Below are 22,167 nucleotides of genomic sequence, written 5' to 3' on the forward strand. Positions count from 1 at the left end.
GCATATCAGAATGTTAATAAATTTCAATATTTTTTTTTACATATAAATATATGTAAAATGCCATGCAAATGTATGGTTGTAAGATATGGATTTGATGAAATATTATATATTTTGTTAAGTAAACATGATGCTTGAAATGACAAAGACACAGAGGGCCATGCAGAAATGCTTTAAATCAGAATATTTATACAAAAAGTGAAATGTTGCATAAGAAGGTAAAAATGTATATATATTTTCATTGTCACAGATGACAGCAAATGAGGTTGTAATGGGAAAGATAATGCAAAGCATCGAGAAAAATCGCAAACATTTTTGACTAAACATCTATGCCTAGACTATAACTCTGTTCGAAAACCTAGTGAGCTACCTTGCTAACGTCTCCATAGGCATCCTACCTTAAATGGAACCTCACAAGCGACTGATTTGGAATGCTGTACATATACAGAAATTCCACACGAATAGCGCATCTTGCGTGAAATGCACAGGAAACATGACTCGTAATCAATTTCCATCGAGTTTGGTGTTGGAATGTTGCTAAGCTAATGAAAACAAGTATAAGAAAACAACAAAAATTTGGGGTAAAAGAGAATCACATTTTATTTAATTTATTTTATCAATACTTTAAAAAAATTGAAATATGAGTATATTTATAATCAACATTTACATTTTATCCACTATCTTGGATAATTGTTTTACTATTATTATTTTTTATAAAGCTTGTCAAAATGCATTCTGGGTTAAGAATTTGGCCAAAACAAGGTATCTTACAAGGTATCATATTTCATAATAATGCTGCCAAACTTTCGTAACAACCTTCATGTTAGAGGTGCCGCTATGATGCCTTAAAATGCAGTCTAGTTAGGCAGTTTATACGTTTTGTAACAGAGCTTATTTAGGTGTACTTTTAATAATAGGATGGCAAAAAACAGGATGCATTTTAATTTTGTCTTCTGAAAGCATTCCTGTAAGCAAGAGTTTCATGTTTTGCTCCCCACCACAAACAAAGAGAAGCATTCAAATAAAAATACAGAGTTATGAGTGTTGAATGGTCCTTCGGGGACAAGTCGACTGCCCAAAGAAAGAATAGGGGCAGGCTAGCCCAGTTGGGGGTTACAATTATGTATACAGAATTACATAAATGTCCACTGAAAAATATATAAAAAAATAACCATAAGGAAACAGACACTATGTATCTATAGCATGTCTTCTCTTTCTGTCTTTAAAACTCTTTATCTGAGGTCACATTTGGGTCAAGCTTAGGGTTTGATTGCTTCAGCATTCCTAAGTTTTTTTTTTTTTCATATATACTGTATACAGTATATATATATATATATATATAGTTGGTGAGCCAATACTGTCCTAGAGTCAACTCTGACCCAGATGCCACAGTGGAAAAAACAGCAAAATAAAGGCCAAGCAGGTGAGTACCATGACAGCAAATGTAGCAAACTTAAATTCACACCTTGGCCGTTCAAAAGCACAAGAGTTACGAGAAGTGGTAAATTGGGGTAAAGCTTGCTGCAAATATCATGTTTACAATGCGAGTTAGTGCTGTGACAAAAGCAGAACGCTTCTGCTAACTTGCACGACAAAACTGTCATCACAGCAAGCGAGCGACACAATTTAACTAGATTCAATTAACGAAGACACTGCAAGCTTCCGATGTAAAGTTTGTTGCATTGCATTACAGTTAGAATTAACCTAGTGGTCTACACTGCAATTGTTACCACACAACGAATATTGAGAGCTTGCAGTGTTAACAGTTGTGATTACAACAGGAGCAAACTAGTTTAATTTTGTCGCGTAACTTGCAGTACACACAAAATTAAATTGTTCTCATAATAATAAACAAAGCTTTGTACACCGTGTGTACATGTGTGCAATGTAAAGTTTTGTCGCATTGCTTATTTGCTGTGTAGACGACATTGCTGATTATAACAGGAGCGATCTAGTTAACTTGTGATACAGAACTTGCAGTGTACACAAAATTAGATGGCCACAACTTTAATAAACAAAGCTACACTATATGTCCGAAATATAGAGTTTTGATCACTTGCATCGTCAGCTTTGTTGATTATAAAAGAAGTGTTCAATTTTTATAATAATTAAATATTTAATAATAATAATTATAAGTAATGCAAGAAATCTAGTTTTCTTACGTCACCTCACTCTCAGTGTAATTTTATTTGCGATGTGTCACATTGCTTGCTTGCAGTCTACACAACTTTATTGATTAAATTGGAATCAACCTAGTTCCCTATCTGTCTCTCACTCGCCTTTGTGTCGATGTAGTGACACTAGGGGTCACACTTGGGAGCCCGAGACCCCTCTGATCTTTGATAAAAGGCCAATGGGAATTGGCGAGTGATATTTGCATGCCACTCACCAGAACATATAAAGGAGCTGGCGTTCAAACCGCTCATTCAGATTTTCTCTTCGGAGCCGAGCGGTAGACGTTCACTGAGCTGAATTCCCACGGCTTTCCATTCACCTCTGCTGGATCTGACGATGCATTTCAGCGGCTTATCCCCCATCTGCACTGGTGCACTGTAGAGATCGTCCCTGGGTGCTTCGGCAGAACTCTAAAAGAGTATATTCTTAAAGAGTATAATCCTAAAAGAGTACATTCTAAAAGAGCAGCACACAAGGAAATGTCTTTTTAAAGACGAATCCTTTTAAAGATGCCTTTCTGTTTGTGTGTTATTCCTGGTTGCGGTCATTATCTCTCGACTTCTGGCAGCCACGATCGTTGTCTTTAGTGTCTGGGCACTGCCCACGCGGAGACATCATTCGTGGATGGGTCATTTTCTCACTGCGAGAGCATGACCCTGGCAACATTTCAGCTGCGGCTTGCCTTCGTAAGAAAGCAAGCCACCCCAGCAGCTCCCCGCCTGCACAGCTAGCACTGACGCCGATATGGGGACCTCAATGGGACCACATCAGCTGGGCATTCCCCCACAGACCTCCACTTCACCCTCAGGTGGTCCAGCTGATCTTGAGTTGATTCAGGCAGGTATAGGTAGACCTGTTCATCTCCCTAGATTCCTCCCACTGCCCGCTTTGGTACACCTTGACCGAGGCACCGCTTGGTATAGATGCGCTGGCACACAGCTGGCCCCCTGGACAGCGCAAAACCTGTGCAAGGTCAGGGAGGATGAGGAGCAGGCCGTCCTAGCAGCACCCAACCGGCCCACCCAGACTTGGTTCTCGGACCTCACCCTCCTCGCGTCAGCCCCTCGGAAAGCACAACCTGATCATCAGGTTCCTAAGGAGGCGCCAGGAGGTTGAATCCCTCCAAACCGCACCCCGTTCCCTCAGGGGACCTCTCTGTAGTCCTGCAAGGCCTACGAGGGGCCCTCTTCGAGCCCTTGGATTCAGCTGAGCTTAAGTTGTTTCCAAGCAGAGGATCGCCCTCTGGATCATTGACGCCATAGCTATGGCATACCACACTCAGCACGTGCCGCCTCCTGCAGAGCTACGAGCCCATTCTACCAGGAGTGTGGCGGCCACCTGGGCCCTGACCAGTGGCGCCTCTCTAACAGACATTTGCAGAGCAGCGGGCTGGGCAACACCTTTGTGAGGTTCTACAATCTCCGGGATGAGCCAGTTTCATCCCGTGTCTTAGCAGGAACAAACAGGTAAGTCCGGGACAGTCTGCTGGGTGTATCACTTGCGTATAGCGCCTTTCACCTCCACTGAGCTGAAGACATGCACTCTTGACTCCCAGTAGTGTTCACAAAATGTGTTCCCTGGACGACTTCCTCCTAGCCCTGTGGCAGACGAGTTTATGGAGAAACTTGCTGCCGGCTCAGTACATGTGCTATCTAAGCCCTGTACTGGGGTAGGTGCTCCGCATGTGCTGGTTTCTTGTAGGTAACCCCTTGCGATGTATATCTTTCACTGAAACGTTTCCCTGTTGGTAAACTGTGTCTTCCTTGGGCAGAGGCCCCTCTGTCCCGGTCACCCTGTTTGTAGAGTTTCCTCCCCATTGGGTAGGACCTACCATGGGACTTCTCAACATGACATACTTCAAACTATGCTCGGCAAGACCATGTGATGTATCTCCACTCAAAATGCCCCCCCCCCCCCTTTGGGTGGGGTGTGGTCTCCGCAGTGTCTTCCCCTTGGGAGTGACACCTCCCTGACATGGTTACTGGTGGTCCCAGTCGGTTGAAAATTTGTCACTCTTTTTGGGGAGAAAAAGAAAACAAGAGGAAAAAGGCCCAGCCTGCCCCTATTCTTTCTTTGGGCAGTCGACTTGTCCCCGAAGGACCATTCGACACACATAACAGTGTCAGGGGAGGTTATGTGTCAGCCTGGTAAGCTGGCTACGAGGCACACAGTAGTCGGCCCGTCTCGCAACGCCAGTTCACGTAACACAGTCCAGCTAGTTGTGGCGTTTTTGTAGGGCACATCTTGTGTCAATTCATCGACACATTGTCGAGTGAGTGACAGATAGGGAATGTCCTGGTTACTTCCATAACCTTCGTTCCCTGATGGAGGGAACGAGACATTGTGTCCCTCCTGCCACAATGCTGGACAACCCGCTGAAATGGCCGGGACCTTCTCTCTCGGCTCCTCAGCACAAAACCTGAATGAGCAGTCCGCACGCCAGCTCCTTTATACCCATATGTGCGGGGGAGTGGCATGCAAATACCACTCGCCAATTCCAATTGGCCATTTATCAAAGATCAGAAGGTGTCTCGGGCTCCCAAGAGTGACCCCTAGTGTCACTTCATCGACACACGTCTCGTTCCCTCCATCAGGGAATGGAGGTTACGGAAGTAACCAGGACGTTTTCCTGCGTCACATCACTTTTAGTGTAGTTTTGTTTGCATAGTGTTGCTCACTTGTAGTTTGGACAGCTCCATTGATTATTACACAAGCAATCAAGTTTTCTCACGTTGCACCACACTCAGTGTATTTTTTCATTTGTTTTTTTGCAATTAATTTCATGATTCAAGTTGATTATAATGGAAACTATTATTCACTTATTGGGTAAACAGCTTTATTTGTTATAAATAAGGAGTTTTCTTGCGTAGTGACATTTCTTTATGTTGCGTTAGATTGCTCACTTACAGTGTAGAAACGGCATTAGAACTGACAAACAACAGCAGCTTGGCATGCCGCCAAAAATACAGTCGCACTTGGGTAATAGCTGAACCTGTGCGTTCACATGAGTTTGGTATGAAAATGTGATCCATCTCCTTAATTTAATCTCGATTGATTTGAGGAGAATAGGCCTCCCATTGGGCAGGGTAATAGGGGAGAAAGCCACCCTGTGACCTTGTGCATTCAAGGGTGTGAGCAATAAGCTTTTAAGCCCTTATGCTTATTATATTAATATCCTTTTTCTAATAACGATAGCATCAATATAACACTACATGGATGAAAAAGGGGAAAATGTTTATCACATTGCTGTCTTCTCAAACAGCCCATCTCTTTGTCTCCCTTCTCACCCTGTTTATTAGGACTAAAATCCTCTGGGGACGAGATAAGGGAGCTGACACAGATTTGGCATGCAGCTCCGCCCAGATTCGTGAGATGGGTCATGGCTATATAAAAATAAAGCAGTGCTCCACATTTAATGTGCTAACATCAACAGATATCTCAAATAAAAAATGTGTTGTCAATTGATTTTTATCATTTAGAAAGCTGGAAAATGTTTCACAATTATAAGCACTGCCTCAGTAAAGATAAAATATGTTGTGACAATGTGGTAAATTACATTTTGTTGTCAATGGAATACTGCCAGTAAGGCAAAGTGTTGTAGATTAGAATAGACCTTAATGTTTTGAGCAACATACGTTTATTTTCTGCTTCGTAGAGTCAGCCCCTACGTTCCATCTAACGTTCCATTGTACGTACATAACACTTAAACATAAGTCAACATGAAATGACATTCGCAAGCCACTTTATTTTGCATAATGTGACACTTTCCAAGTGAAACTAATATTGAATGAGATGAGAACCAGGATGTGGAGGATGAACCTCCAAAGCCTTTCCACATAACCCAATAATAACGCTTCTTTTTCAAATCTATCTTTATTATCGATGCTATTAAAGCAATACCTAAGTAACTTATTTGACTATTGTTAGACAAATCTAGACTAGTTTACTAATTAATCGTTCACAATCAGAGCTCAATTTCATGTTGACTTTAATGTTGGTTTTCTGAATCAACCGCATGTCTATACAGATAATATATGCAGTTTGAAAGTGCCTTATTTGTTATTGTACATGTTGCTATTGACTCACCATGGCTGCCGCTTGCACTGCGACGGCCGTCTGATTGGCCTGATGCTGCGCCACTTTGATCTTTGCCTGCAGGTGCGCGGGAGGGTGGAAGTACTTGCACTTCTCGCGTGAGCAGCGGCTCTTGATGTAGTCCATGCACACGGTGACTGTATTGTCGCTTGTGTCGATCATGGGGCTGTCGCTGGGGTGGGCGAAGCGACAGTCGGTCTCGCCGCGTGCGCAGTTACCTCGCTGAAACTCGCGACACACCTGGTCATGGATGTTTGCACGTGTGTGGATTCAAACAAACACAGAGAAAACAGAACAGAAATACGCAAACAGAGAGGTGAGTAATTGAGTTTCAAAGCTTTCCAAAACATACACGCACACGTTTGGTAAATAAACATATACAGAGCAGAATATTAACAAAGGCAGCAACAGAGATGACACAGTCTCTCACGGTGTAGGAGGGCCTCTGAGGAATTGAACCTCTCATTATCACAGAGATCACTCAGTTGCTAAGTGATAGCACATTTAGTGATACACACTCATACAACCTACAAGCTGTTATTGTTTAAACTGCACTGATTATTTTCTTGCAAAGCAGCATAGACATCCATCATGATTCTTGTTCTCACACTTTCAGCTCCACCTGGTCTCTGGTGGTTAGCTGGTCTCCCAGCCTGACCCTTGCTGGTTTTATAATAGTTTTGTCTGGTTTAGCTGGCAGATCAGACTGGGCGGCCAGCTAAACCAGCACACCACCTTTTAAAGATTTAAAATATTTTTGGAGCACAGACTCCCTTAAAATTTGTTTAGTTCTTTTTGTGCTAATTTTGGCTTTTGTGTATTTTTGAAGAAAGTGAAAGTTAAAATTTTAAAATCTCCCATTGACGTTGACATCATTATAATGTTTGGCATTTAAAATGTAAACCACTGATCAGGGTCCGAAATTAATGGGGGCTCAGGGCAGAAATGCCACCAAAATTGACAAACATATCCCAGAAATTCAAAATGTGCAGGCAGACAATGCCCCCCTGATATATATATATATTTTTAATTTGTATAATATGATATAGTTCTTATTGTTCTAATCTAGGTATAGCTATCAGATCAATATAAATTATATATTCATATTACAATATAATAATATTTATCATGCTACTTTTTAATAGAATTTATTCAAGGCTGTCAATTTAAAGTGTTAATTAAGACCAATTAATTATATAAAAAATAACTAGTTAAAAAAAACTAACACAATTAATCAAGCCCACTGACATGTTTGTAAATTCTGTAATAAAAGTATGGATTTTCCTACAATACGATCAATTAAAGCTTGAAGTACATCTGTTATTTTAATCGATTGACAAGTCTAAATGTAATATAAGTTATTACAGACACACTGTGTCTACATCATATATTTAATTAAAAAATGCCCTCTCAAAGGTAAAACATGCCATTGGAAATCAAATTCAGGGGTAAATGTCGCCCTTCAATAGAAAGGTACATTTCTGACAATTTACAAAATTGTGTTCACAATTTCTTTCTTACATCTATTTGTATTCTGATTTGTGATTGTTTTTTCCTTTCATTTATCCAACAAATTATATTGGATCTTATGATCAACCATCTCTTCTTCACTCTTTAGTTGAGTTTGGAATTTTTCTAACTCACATTTTACTTTTTTACATTTATTTTTCGCTGCCTTGCAAGTACAAACTGTACACTGAGACATCTCTGTTTCAGAAAGCATTTAATTTGTTGACACCTAAGGCCAAAAAAAAAAAGTACTTTACACAAGCGCTTGGCCAATGTGCTGTCTGGTTAAACATGCTTAATGTGCATTCTTGCGTTACTGTGATGGTAGTTAACCTCAAGGGGGTGATAAAGTTACCTTCAAAAGCTTGTGCCAATAAACTGGATGTGTTGCAATAAATATATTGACTTTAATTTACTTGCTCAGCAATATTCTCTTCAAACTCTTGCTCCGCCATTACTGTGGTTGACTTGAAAGAAAAAACTCAGAGCAGAAATGGGCAGTTCTCACTAATATCCGCTATAGCACCACTTGTGGCAACGCTGAGAATGGAACTCGTACTTATGTTGTGTTATGAACTGCGGTCTGAAACATTCTGTAATGCAACTATGCTGGAAATTATGCCTGTGTCGCTAGAATCGTCATTGTTCACATTCTTGCATAGTGTCTCTTTTGGCCTTAAAGCTGCATGATATTTTTTCAGACACAAACGTTAATTTGTAGCGGCGTATCACATTACCTCAAGCTTGTCTGTGCGCAGTAGTTTCTGTGTTGAGGAGGAGCTCTGAATGCTGATCGGTGGGCTGCTGGGCATGATGACGGGGGTGCTGGGGAGCATTTCTGTTGGGACCAGACCCATGCTGTGACTCATGGGAGTCAGATATGGCGCATAACTCATACCATGGTTCGAGCACAGACCTTGACTGATGGAAAATGTAGGCTGTGAAAGATAATAAGGAATAATTAATATGGTTTTATTTAATCAGTATAATTTCTTATACAAACACAATAGATTCACACACACACACACACACACACACACACACACACACACACACACACACACACACACACATGTTGGTCTACCTATCATTATGAGGACTTTCCATAGACATAATGACTTTTATACTGTACAAACTATAGATTCTATCCTCTAAACCTAACACAACCCCTAAACCTAACCCTCACAGAAAACCTTCTGCATTTTTACATTTTCAATAAAACATTGTTTAGTATGATTTTTAAGCGATTTGAATTATGGGGACACTAGAAATGTCCTCATAAATCACATTTATAGCATAATACCCTTGTAATTACTAATTTGTAACTTACAAAATTGTCCTCGTAAATCACAAAAACGCACACACACACACACACTTTCCATAGACATAAAGGTTTTTATACTGTACAAACTTTATATTCTATCCCATAACTTTCAGCATTTTTACATTTTCCAAAAACATAATTTAGTATGATTTATAAGCTGTTTTCCTCATGGGGACCGACAAATTGTCCCCACAACGTCAACTTATGGCATTTTTAGAATGCTGGACTTCTGGAAAGTAAAACATTTTTCATTCTCTCACTAGTTTTTTAAATGTATCTACTGACAATGTCCAACAGTGTGTGTACATGCATCACAGAAGATTTATGGCATTTCTGTAACTTTCTCTGAAAGTCATAGTTTCCAGCATATCTCAAAAAACAGAATTCTATGGTGGAAATGAAGCTGACAGAAATAAAAATGTTCTCCACAATTTGGCATGTCCAATTCCCATTGCGCTCCAAGTCCTTGTGGTGGCATAGTGACTCGCCTCAATCTGGGCGGCAGAGGACAAATCTCAGTTGCCTCCGCGTCTGACACCGTCAATCTGCGCATCTTATCACGTGGCTTGTTGTTGTGTGTGTGGAGGCCCACACTATTCTCTGCTGTATCCACGTACAACTCACCCCACCGAGAGTGAGAACCACACATTATAGCGACAACGTGGAGGTTTCCCCATGTGACTCTACCCTCCCTAGCAATCAGGCCAATTTGGTTGCTTAGGAGACCTGGCTGGAGTCACTCAGCGTGCCCTGGATTCGAACTCGTGACTCCAGGGGTGGTTGTCAGCATCTTTACTTCTTGAGCTACCCAGGCCCACATATTATTATCTATCCTAAATACACAATTAAATAATATTTTCACACTTTTTGAATAATTTGGTAAAATTACAGACTGATCGGAAATGACGCCCAATAAAATTATTCTGCTCACAATTGATAATTACCTTGATTTTTCTTTGTTTTCTTTAAACATCATCATATTTCATATTTCATATTTCGTTTAAATGCACCTAAGAAAACTGTTTATTCCAGGGTGTTTGTTGAAAGCAGCATTCTGAAACGTCATGTAAACAAGAACACGGATTTCCTTACGCCGTTTAAGGGATTAAGAGAAAGCCGTTTAACACACCTAGGTTTCTCACAAAGAACGCGGCTTATTTTGGTCGTGTAAACGCATAAGCAGTGTTCTAACCATTTTTAAAATAAGCACATGTTTGTAAACATAGGATGGAGCCCAACAATATGTCAAAACAGTGGAAAGAATAAAACATTTCTGAAAGCACATTGGGAAAATCACATAAACTGTAAACTACACCAATTTATACACACCAATGTAAAATATTGACCCCGCACGTTCGTGAATATGCCCTCATACATTGGAGGAATCCCGGAGTTTTACATAAGAGGGTAACCCCACTATTGCAATATTACAACTACACAAACTTTTGAAAACACATTTTTTTTCAATTATTAGGGGCAACATTTTTGATATAGCAAAAATGACACAACGCTGAATTTGTTTACAAATAATAATTTTCACAGTAAATGGTTTGTTTATTTCACGTTTAGTATAGATTTGAACAATTTCAAACATTTAATAATTTGCATAGTTTAATATTGAAAGTCTGGGAAAAGACTAAAACAGTCAAATCTGCTATATTCAAAAAAGGCATTTGAAAAGTTCTAAAAATAAATAATGAAGGCCTGGTACCAGGTCAGTTTTAATGAGACCTTCATATAACAAAAGGGGGAAAAAGTTTAAATCTGTAAATAAGTTATGAATTAAAAGTTAAATAAATACCTATTCACATGAAGGGTTTGATTTTAGATCCCCACACCGGTCTAAAAATTAGGGAGTGAAGGGGTTACTATTTGAATATCATTTTAATCTTACAAGTTATATATCATCTTTTATCATCCTCATTTATTTTTATAATATTTTTTTATTTTATTTATAATTTTTTTTATCCCCTTTTCTCCCAATTTGGAATGCCCAATTCCCACTACTTAGTAGGTCCTCATGATGGCATAGTGACTCACCTCAATCCAAGTGATGGAGGACCAGTCTCAGTTGCCTCCGCTTCTGAAACAGTCAATCCGTGCATCTTATCACGTGGCTTGCTGTGCAAGATACCGCGGAGGCTCACAGCACAGGAGACTAATGCTACTCTCCGCGATCCATAGACAACTTACCATGTGCCACATTGAGAGCGAGAACCCCTAATCAGGACCACGAGGAGGTTACCCCATGGAACTCTACCCTCCCTAGCAACCAGGCCAATTTGGTTGCTTAGGAGCAGGGGCGGATCTACCGGGGTGGCATAATGCCACCCTAAAAGAATACCTTGCCACCCCTGCTGCCACCCCAGTTGGCAACAAAGAATTAAAAGTTATGGCCAATTTGACAATTTACGAGCGCGAATCTCCAATGTCCGACTGCACTGAATGCAGCACGAGATGGCGCCTGTTTATTTCCACAGTGTATTTATGCTCACTTTAGTACAGCTCAGTCCATAGATCTTCATGTGTAAGTTTTTCTTTGTATTGTTTCTTCTTGTACAAATGCTGCGTGCGTTTGCTTCCCCTCTCACACATCTCCCTGTCATCACCTGTGTCTTACCTTAATGCCTTTCCGGTAATAATGCCCTTACTTAAATCATACTTCTATCTCCTATTAAGTGAGATCACATTGTATGGTCACTTATTCCTAATATGAACTGTTTCACATGAAACCTCAAATGCAAGACATTGATTGCATGAGATTAAGTTTGTAAATGGCAGCCTGTGCCCTTTTTTAGTGTGAACATACTATTTCTCATCAAACTGTGATAAACGTGATTAAATTAAGTATAAGTCTGCCATATGTTGCCACCACTCAAAAATTCCTGCCCCCCTCTCGCCACCCCATAAATATTTTTCTAGATCCGCCCCGGCTTAGGAGACCTGGCTGGAGTCACTCAACACAGCCTGGATTTGAACTCGCAACTCCAGGGGTGGTAGTCAGTGTCAATACTCGCTGAGCTAACCAGGCCCCCTATTTTTATAATATTATTTGATCATTATAATATATTATTTGTGTCATCTGAGAGGGTGACTGAGATTCTGGCCCCATGCCAGGAATACAATAACAGTGATTATTTATTATTTATCCTAGAGGATATGCATTTATATTGTACTGCATTTATTCACAAAAATACGTATCCATTATAATTATTACATAATTAATCAACTATTCTATAACCATTTGATTCTATGTTAATCCAATCATTATTAATTGAATGGGAACGAGAGAGATTTTAGTTATGATTTTATTATTATCATTCATGTTTTTATATCGTTTGTAAAAGTAACCATTGTATACAACATATCGATCTCATATAATCATCGAGTTGAAACTTTGAGTTTCTTTATGATTTTATTGTCACATTGTGTGACTATGTGCTGCATCTGGCCTTGTATGCTTTGTGTTTCTTTCTTCTTATTTTGTCTTGCTTTTCACAGATATAGAGGCGCCACATTCCATCGAGATTAACGAGAAAGCCTTCTGTACAAAGTACCCAGACCTATAGACAGGAAGAGACCATCTGAACAATACATATAATGCACCAAACTTTCCGTAAATAAAGTCGCTCATGAATATAAGTTGCACTGGGTCAAAATAACATTGTTGGCAGGCACTAGGACCTGGGAGAAGCCGCCCGACTTCCCTTCACCAGTTCAGATGTCAAATGCGCTCCGTGAAGATTCCAGTACCTCAGAATTTATACATCGCATCATAGTGTTTTTGGGCTTGTTTCAACCAGGAGAATTTGCTAAGTAATCACATCTACCAGTTTCTCATATTCTTTTTATGTTTCATGAAATAAACGCGACAAGTAAGCCACATCTGTTTATAACATCTGTAAATTTATGCTGTGCACAAATAAACAGCTTTCAGTCTGTGAGTTAAACAATATGCCTGTTGTTTTTTATTCATTCATTAACGTCAGTGACTGTGGATATTTATGATATTTACAACCCTATTTGCTATGTATTAAGTAACCAATTCACTCAATAATGTTATAAATGACCACATTTAAACTGGTCACATAAAGTACTTTGCAAAGGCAAAATATTCTGAATTGGCTTTAAAATACTTTAAAATACTTCTGCCTTCTTTATGACTGATGTTTTCATCTGTTTTGGTGTGCTTGTGACTGACCAGCCGACATTAGTTATGTATAAATTATGTATATAAGTCGCTTCGGAATAAAAGTCGCAGGGCCTTTCAGATGATGAATTTTTTTTTGAAAATGCAGCAAACATGTAAACATTACTTTTTTCATATGAAAACCACTGCACTGCAGTTTACGATAACTATCACTGTTTAATCACAAATAAAATATAGGTCTATATTTCTTACATGTATAAAAACATGTTACTAATAAAAAAACTATATGCCTGACAGACCCAGCAGAAATAAATCAACAACTTATTTTTGCATTTAGATTTATTTTAACTTGCAAAATGAAAAAGTAAATGACAACAACAACAAGATAAGTGAGTACGACTGTTCTACAAAGCAAACTTGATTTGCTGAAAAACAATCAGTGAGCAATTGTTAATTGCAGGGGTCGACAACATTTTTGACATGGAGTGCCATTTTTGATTTTCCTGGTCAATGGCTGTGCTGACGCAGAGGGGTAATCACTAGGATGCAAGCAAAAGCGAGAGAGGAGCAGGCTATTTTATGTTTTTCGCACCTGCATTCCAATCTACATCTTCATGTAATCCTTCTGTATGATCACACAGTGTGTTTCCATCAAATGAAACACTATTAATGTATGACAAGACTCACGCTGCACTTGCAAGCCATTCGTGCATCACAAGCCGATTCACTATTTAGCCCTTTTCGGTGAATCGCATCTGCAAAATCCTAAAACTTTATTTCCAGATTTAATTTCTATTTTGAATAATTTATATTTTGCCAAGTGTGTTTTTTTGAATCTCACAATGTGGGTTTATGTTTTCTCTTTTAATCGTTTAATGTAGAATTTTGAGTGTGAATATTGTTTAAGGAGGGTGTACCTGTATGCTTGGTTGGAAATCTCAAGGGATAATGGTGTTTTCCTTATTACATGACGTGTAGTTCTGAAAGCAAAAAGAAACAAATGAAACATGGAATGTAGGCCATCATCCACGCAGACAGACCGGAGTAAAGTGGGCGGGTTTACTCACGCGATTAACCGAACATGAAGCGCTGCCGGCTTGTGATGCGCTAATGGCTTGCACGCGCAGCATGAGTCTCATCACATTTGTACTTTTTGTTTAGCCTCCCATTCAGCTCATGAAAACACACTGTGTGATCACGAGGAAGATTACATCAAGATGTAGACTGGAATGCAGGTGCGGAATTATATAAAATAAAATAGTCTACTTCTCTATCACCATTGCTGGCATGCCAGTGATTACCTCTCTGTGTGCACGCGTGCCATAGGTTGCCAACCCCAGGTTTATTGCATTTGGTTGCTAACTGCAAGGATAGTGGGCCAAGCCACATTTAATACTAAACACAACAAAAACGATCAGTCCAAGACTCTCACCACTGGTTGCATGGTGGTGCCGGGGATCATGAACTGCATCTGTTGCGCCAGCATCGCCGCTGCGGTTTTCTGCTGGATCAGGTTGTTGCGTCCATTGATTTCCAGCTGTGTCTTCAGATGTGCTGGTGGATGAAGATACTTACAGTTTTCTCTTGTACACCGACCCTACAGCAAGAAAACAAACAAACAAGATCTCATTAATATCTCAATCGTTTCTCCAAGACCGCTCCTAAGATCAATATTCCAAAAGTTATGAACTTTTGGAATCAATATTATGAACTCACAGAATTCTTCAAAGAGAAAATCCCCATTTATTTCATTTGACAGATGACAGTCCAACCTACACGGACCACGCAATGTCATGTCAGTGAAGAGAACTGCTTCTTCTGATACTGCAATATTAATTAAGCAGGCCAACGTTAGAAGTCGCCCATATTCTGCTCATGGTCAAGTGTGTGTTTGCATTGAAGCTTCACTGCAGGATATCAGTAACACATGGAGTCTAAACTGATACTGAGATGTGAGAATTAATGGAGGAGGGGTTAAAAATGCAGTGGTTGCACATACTGCAGACATGTAGAGACACAGAGAGAGAATCACTGCCTTTTCAGATGCTGCGGCACTCAACATGTGCTCTACGGCATCAGCTGCTACCTGGAGGTGTGAGATTGTCACGGTAACCTTGTCCAGAACTATCACACTTAATGGAATAACGTGGCTAATAGCAGGAAAATGTATTCTAAATGGCACAAATGTCCTCAATGTCTACGCAAAAAGTTCACATTAAAATGGTCAAATAAATAAACCTTCTGGTACATTACATTAGACGTTTGGGACAACAGCTGTTACTTTAAAGGTCAGCTGCCAATTACTTTTATTGCATATTTTTCTATTTAATAACAGTGAAAGGTCACTGAAACTAACTTTCTGACTAAAATTTTCTCATTCATACAGGTCTGGAATGCAGAATTGTCATTTTTGGGTGAACTATCCCATTAACCTTTCTGGTATTTAGCCTATTAAAAGCATATAACAGATCCTTTGTTTAAAATAAAATTATATTCAAAATATTATAAAATAATATTAAAATAAATGTGTGTGTGTGTGTGTGTGTGTGTGTGTGTGTGTATATATATATATATATATATATATATATATATATATATATATATATATATACACACACACATACACACAAATATAAAGAATCATTATATTACAATATTAATAATTTAATATGTTTTTATTATAGGCCTTCATTATAAAAAATATTAATTTTGATATATAAACTTAAACAAATAATAATGTTTTCTTTACAAATAATAATACAAAATAATATACTGTAGGGCTGCATGTTAATAAAGTAGTTGTTTCTGAATATCTGTTTTTCTTGTGTTTGTTTATTTATTTTAAGTTTATGCATTTTACAAATAGCAAAATGTATGTGGATTTAACCCAGATTTGTGTCTTTGTTGGACCCAAATTTGTGCCCCATTCAGTGAATCAAACAGCAGATATGTAACCTATATGTTTCAAGAAAGTCACAGTTCCCTTGAAAATATCTTTGGAGACATTAAATGGAATTTGCGTGGTTAGCTTGCTTGTTTGCAGTGGTTTATGAATACAGTGATAAGAGAGCAAGTTGTCCAGGTAGTGGGAGCAGGTCCCCTACTAAGATTACAACAGAGAACAATCTTATGATGCACTATAAATAATGTGAAACAATCACCTCAAAGCAGTAGAACGTTAAAGACTGCTGAATAAGCTCAATGCACTCTATGCTCTCCACATGAGCGTTGCATCACCAAACAAATGCATAAGCCAGAATATCTGACTTTTGGCATTTTTTGCGTTCATTACTGTGGTTGACTATTGTTTTTTGATCAAACAACAATACAGATACAAAATAAATGTTTTCTAATCATTTAATAGCTTTGTGTTTTTGACAGAGTGAAGGATGGTATGGCAGAAATGACTGTGACAGTAAAAATGCATCAGCCAGGAGAGATTCTATTATACAGATTCTATTGTGTTTCTTTGCCGTTATACATCGATCAGCCACAACATTAAAACCACCAACCTATTATTGTGTAGGTCCCCTCATATTGCCAAAACAGTGCCAACCAGCATCTCAGAATAGCATTCTGAGATGCTATTCTTCTGACCACAAATGTACAGATCAGCTGTCTGAGTTACCACAGACTTAATAATAATAATATGTTTATTTTATATAGCACCTTTCTTAAACCCAAGGTCGCTTTACATGACAGCAAACATAAAATACAACAAATGGGCAGATAACATATACACCCCCCCCCAAAAAGACAAAAATTCTTAACAAGAAGCTGAGAGATAACACTGAGATAAGAGATGAGTTTTTAGATGTAATTTAAAGGAGAAGGTGGTGAGTTCCAGAAGGGGATGTGAGAGAGCATTCCAAAGCCGAGGAACAATAGTCATAAATTAACTGCCTCCCATTGAAGTCAACCTGAACTGTGGGACAAACAGGAAATGCCATACCACGTTACCCATCCAACCAATGTCTTAAATCATGGAGGCATTAAGATAATGAGGGTGGTGGGAATGGTGCTGATGAGCTATAACTACCATAAATCTGAATGTCATCCACATAACAGTGGAATCTAAGGCATGGTTCCTTATAATTTCAACAAGTGGAAATATAAATTACAAAAAGAAGGGGGCACAGCACTGACCATTGTGGGACTCCTCTTAAAACAGAAGCAATTTATGATTTGTAATTCTGTATTGAGACAAACTGCTGCCTACCTTGTAAATAGGATACCAGGGTTTCCCGCAGCACTTTGAAACTAAGGTGGCCGCCTAAGCAACACACGCCTGCCGCCTTAACTACGTCGTCAAAAAAATATATATGAGCGATATTCGCCGTGTTATTCTGTCCTGTTTTCTCCCTTTCCATCTTTAAATATGTGATAAGCCTTCGTGTTCGCTTCAGTCTTGTTATCAGCGCGTTCTTCCGCAGCGGCGCCGAGCGTGTGTGTGTGTGTGTTCATCTGAACCTCATTGGTCTGTCACTGCTCGTCAATGTCAGAATATTTGAGATGACCAATCAAATCAACGTAGGCGGGCTTTATGTTCACAGCGCGAATTTTAGTAGAGCGACTCGACAGTAAAGGAGCGACTCGACGCTAATCTAAACTTCATTCACTTTCCATGTATAGATCAAGACAGACTTGCGGAACAGACTGCAGGGGAACAGTCTGACAGCCTGCATGAAAATATGCATAAATGGTCCACCAAGGAGGATAGCCTGTAGCGAGCTAGGTGTCAGCTCTGCCATAAGCAGTGATTGTAATAAGCTTTGCACATTTTGACGGACTATTAGATGTAATGTTATTACCTTGACAAACTAATACATCATTAAAAAGATATGACTCAAGTTTCAGTATTTGTCTTAATTTGTGTCAGGAGTTATGCAATTCCAAATACAACCCCCCCCACCACCTTAACTAACACATTTTCTGCTGGAAACCCTGGGATACTGACCAACGATAAGCAGTGCCGGGAATGCCTTTTGCAAAAAAACAAGTAAGAAGGTTTTTATGGGAGACAGCGTCAAAAGCTGAGCTAAGATCAAGTAGAAGAAGAATGTTGAGTGAACCTGTGTCTGCAGTAATGTAAAGGTAATTTACTACCCTTAATAGAGCTGTTTCCGTGCTGTGTAGTGTGCGAAATCCTGACTGAAAGGGCTAGAAAAAATTGTTAGACTTCAGGTGTTCCTGAATTTGAGAAGCAACTACTCTCTCAAGAATCTTGGACACAAATGGAAGGTTGGAAATAGGCCTATAATTCTCCAATAGACATGGGTCAGCACCAGGTTTCTTGAGCATAGGGGAGACAGCAGTTATTTTTAAAGCTAATGAAACAATCCCAGAAGCAAGTGATGTATTAATCAGGTGAGAGATAGGAGTAGTGATAGCATGAAGAGAACATTTAAGGAGAGAAGTTGGTGCAGGGTCAAGTTGGCACGTTGACGATTGTGATTTATTAATCAACTCAGCAACATAAGATGGGATGGTATGGGAAAATGTAGTCAGTCTGGTGACCGGGTGGATATGGAAAAATTCTAAATACTTAAAATGGATGCAGATTGTGTCAGTTTTGTTTTTCAAAAACTAGTTAAATTATTCACATAGCTCAACAGATGCAGGTGGAGACAGTGATGGACAGTGATAGAAAACGTTTTTGATAACAGTTTTACTGATAATGGAAGAAAATAGCTGCCCATGCTGTGTTAAGAGAAGCATTGTATTGGACAAGATGATCAGAGAGAGCCACAGAATAAACAGTCAAACCAGTTTTCTTGACAAGCTGTTCCAGATGTCACCCCATTGCTTTCATTGCCTGCAATTCAGGAGTATACCAAGAATAAGAGGAAGGAACTCTTGACAGGTGCATAGCCATCTAAGATGGAGGAAATTGTTGCATTGTATTGAGAAAGTATTTGATCAGGGCAGGAAAGGTTTATAGTAGAGATGCACCGATTGCAATTTTCTTGGCCGATTTCGATTTCCGATTTTTTGCAAGTATGACCTGCCGATACCGATTTTTTCCTCTTCCGATTTTCTTTCTAAGAAATATTATTGACCACATATACAAACAAAATCTACCTTTCTTCAATGCTAAATGTTATTTTCATAATAAAATAAATTATTAAACATTACAATTTCCCCCAAACTGCACTAAGTTACAGGATCTTCTCTCACTTAAACAACTCTCAAAATAAAGTGCTCTGTGACTAGAAAGAGGTAGAAATAACAATTAACTGCAAATGAATTGCTTTATATAACAGATGTAATTTTCCACTATTTTTTTTATCTTTATTACTCGTCTAACAAAACAATTCCAAAGATCTGAAAAACTGAAGTATCCAATACGCTCAACTTACATTAGATGTCCAAATATCAGTTGTAAAACTGAGCACTGCTTCGGGAACGAACGGCTTGCATACCTGTCAACACTCACGTTTTTCCCGGGAGTCTCCCGTTTTGTTATTTCTCCCAAAAAAACTCTTATATTCAAATTATTCCAAGGTGGTCCAGTTGCCAGATCTTGAATGAAATGCATCCTACTCACACAGTCGACACATCATACACATTACAAATCATTTATGACCACAATCTGGCAACCTACAACCCATTTGCGCTGTTGATATCTGCGCAGGTAGTAGACGCAGGATGTTAAATCAAGCATCACTGGTAGAGGGGTGGAGAAGACTCAGCTGGTGCTCCGGTGAAAAAAACTAAATATACATGTACATTTAACAACAGCTGGATGGAAGAATTGAATTTCATATCCCGAAGCCATATCGACAATGCCCACGCCTTTTGCAATGTGTGTCGCACTGATTTTAATATCGGACATGGTGGGAAAAATTACGTTAAATCACAACGGCACAATTTCTATAGTATTTAGCCTGCCTCTGCCATCCAGCACCCCACTTCCCCTCTCCCGGATTTGTGTACCCAAATGTTGACAGATAACAGGCTGCGTGTGTTACATGACACGAGATTAAACAACTCGGGCAACGCGACGTCGGAAAGTACCTCCTACTCTGTATCGAGGAAATTTATCAGATTTCTGAACCCTCTGTCCTCAACTATGGAGAACAGCTGGTCATCCAGGGCCATGAATTCCATCATTTTCCTCGTAATTGCTTTGGTATTTTCGCTGCTCATACCAAGGAATGATAGGAGAGGCTACTGACTTGTGACTGGCTCTGAGCTCTGGCTAACTTTAGCCGCTTTCACTTTTTAGCTTCTTTTTTAAAATGGGCATTTTCAGCTGGGTGATGGTGTTTTAAATGTCTAATTAGGTTTGTTGTTCCGAAAGTTATTGTGGTGGTTTCCCCCACATTTCGAACTTTATGTATTGTTCACTCACACAGTGAAGATCTCCCACCCCAATGACATGTTTACATGCAGCTGTGACGTTATTGCCTGTGCCGCTGGCAACAAAACGGAGCGGCTTGGAATCGGTAAGACGTGAGACTGACCGGCCGGTTACCGGTCCGGGCCGAGCATGCGGAAAATCGTCTAATTCCGGTCCCTGGCCGGTCGATCGGTGCATCTCTATTTTTATAGAAGATGTGAGTACAGAATTACAGATAGAAAGATGACTGTAATTTCTCTGTTTTTGCTTCAAGACTTAAAAAGACAACAGTTGAAACTACATTCAATGAGCTTATAATCAATAAAAACATCCAAAGTTTCGAACACAGAAAGATTGTTAATCCCAGAGGAACATACCAAATCCAAAGTGTGGCCATGACAGTGAGTAAGAAAATGTACATGCTCCCAACATTATCAATGTTTTAGGTGATGCACAGTCTAGAGTAAGCAATTCACTGAGGTCAGAAAGAAATCTTGGGTGTCTATTGGGTGGTCTATAGATTAGAATTAAAAGCAAAGAGGAAGAGTTAACATTTTCCTCAGAAGAAGAACAGGACTCTGATGAAAGTTTGCATTTTGTAGTGACATGATCTAGCCGAGGATACAATTTCAGATGAGTAAGTCATTTAGTTTTACTTACATTTGTTGATATGCTATTTTATATAAACATGTACATATTTTACTAGTGGGACTGTTTCCAGACTTGCCAGCAAGGATTCAGAGTATTGAAATTTGAAATATGTCCCAATAGGCAAGTTTTAGTTACATTTAATTGTTTCGGCTAAAGTAGGTATTTTTATTGTATGCTGTATGATATAAATATGATAAAAATGACATCAAAATAATATGAATGTTTAGATTATATTTTAACTAGTGTTTATGCTGCCTCATTATCATCAACAAAGCTTGTGCTTGCAAATATCTGTTCAGGTGTAAATGAGCAAAATGCACTTTAAATATGCCCATATTAGAAAGTAAGCATATTATAATGATTTCTGAAGAATCATGAGACACTGAAGGCTGCAGTAATGATGCTGAAAATTCAGCTTTGATCACAAATGCATTTTACAATATATTCAAATAGAAAACTGTTCTTTCTTTTAAATTGTAAGAATGGTTCACAATATCATGTTTTTACTGTATTTTGGATCAAATAAATGCAGTCTTTGTGAGCAGAAGAAACTTCTTTTAAACGGTAGTGTAGGTCTAAACTTAAGTAAAGTCTTTATGTAAAGAATGTGTATAGTCAGATTACTTCTTTTAACTTAAAACTTGATTTTGATCATTAAGTCTCCTCACATTCATTCTCTTTCTGTCACATTCCTCATTGATAGACCCAGGGGAGGGATCTTTTGTCTCCTCAGGTGTGAATCACATTATTATTCATTATAGTTCACACCTCCTCGCATATGAACATTCTAACACTAAAAGTGTCTTACAAAAGTTCAATTACTATAGTGTTTTGTATGAATGAGTGATCAGGATGATTTTCACATCATTTTGTAGCAAAAACTCTAGGCTACAGATCCAGCTCTAGATCCAGTTCTCAAAAGTC

The 22,167-nt window shown here is 38.9% G+C and overlaps 1 protein-coding gene across 7 annotated transcripts in view; it reads right to left on the minus strand.

Annotated features, from left to right (window-relative positions):
* The window catches only part of LOC127651421 (muscleblind-like protein 2a), a 149,677-nt gene that overhangs the window by 34,936 nt on the left and 92,574 nt on the right, over positions 1 to 22,167 (minus strand). For all 7 annotated transcript variants that reach the window (XM_052137232.1, XM_052137229.1, XM_052137230.1 and 4 more), the window contains exons 3-5: positions 14,683 to 14,847; positions 8,514 to 8,714; positions 6,259 to 6,507 (exon numbers count right to left, since the gene is read on the minus strand). In XM_052137232.1, coding sequence (XP_051993192.1) covers positions 6,259 to 6,507; positions 8,514 to 8,714; positions 14,683 to 14,847 — 615 coding nt within the window. The remainder of the gene's footprint in view (positions 1 to 6,258; positions 6,508 to 8,513; positions 8,715 to 14,682; positions 14,848 to 22,167) is intronic.

This window comes from Xyrauchen texanus, chromosome 11 (assembly GCF_025860055.1).
Source record: "Xyrauchen texanus isolate HMW12.3.18 chromosome 11, RBS_HiC_50CHRs, whole genome shotgun sequence".
Lineage (NCBI taxonomy): Eukaryota > Metazoa > Chordata > Actinopteri > Cypriniformes > Catostomidae > Xyrauchen > Xyrauchen texanus.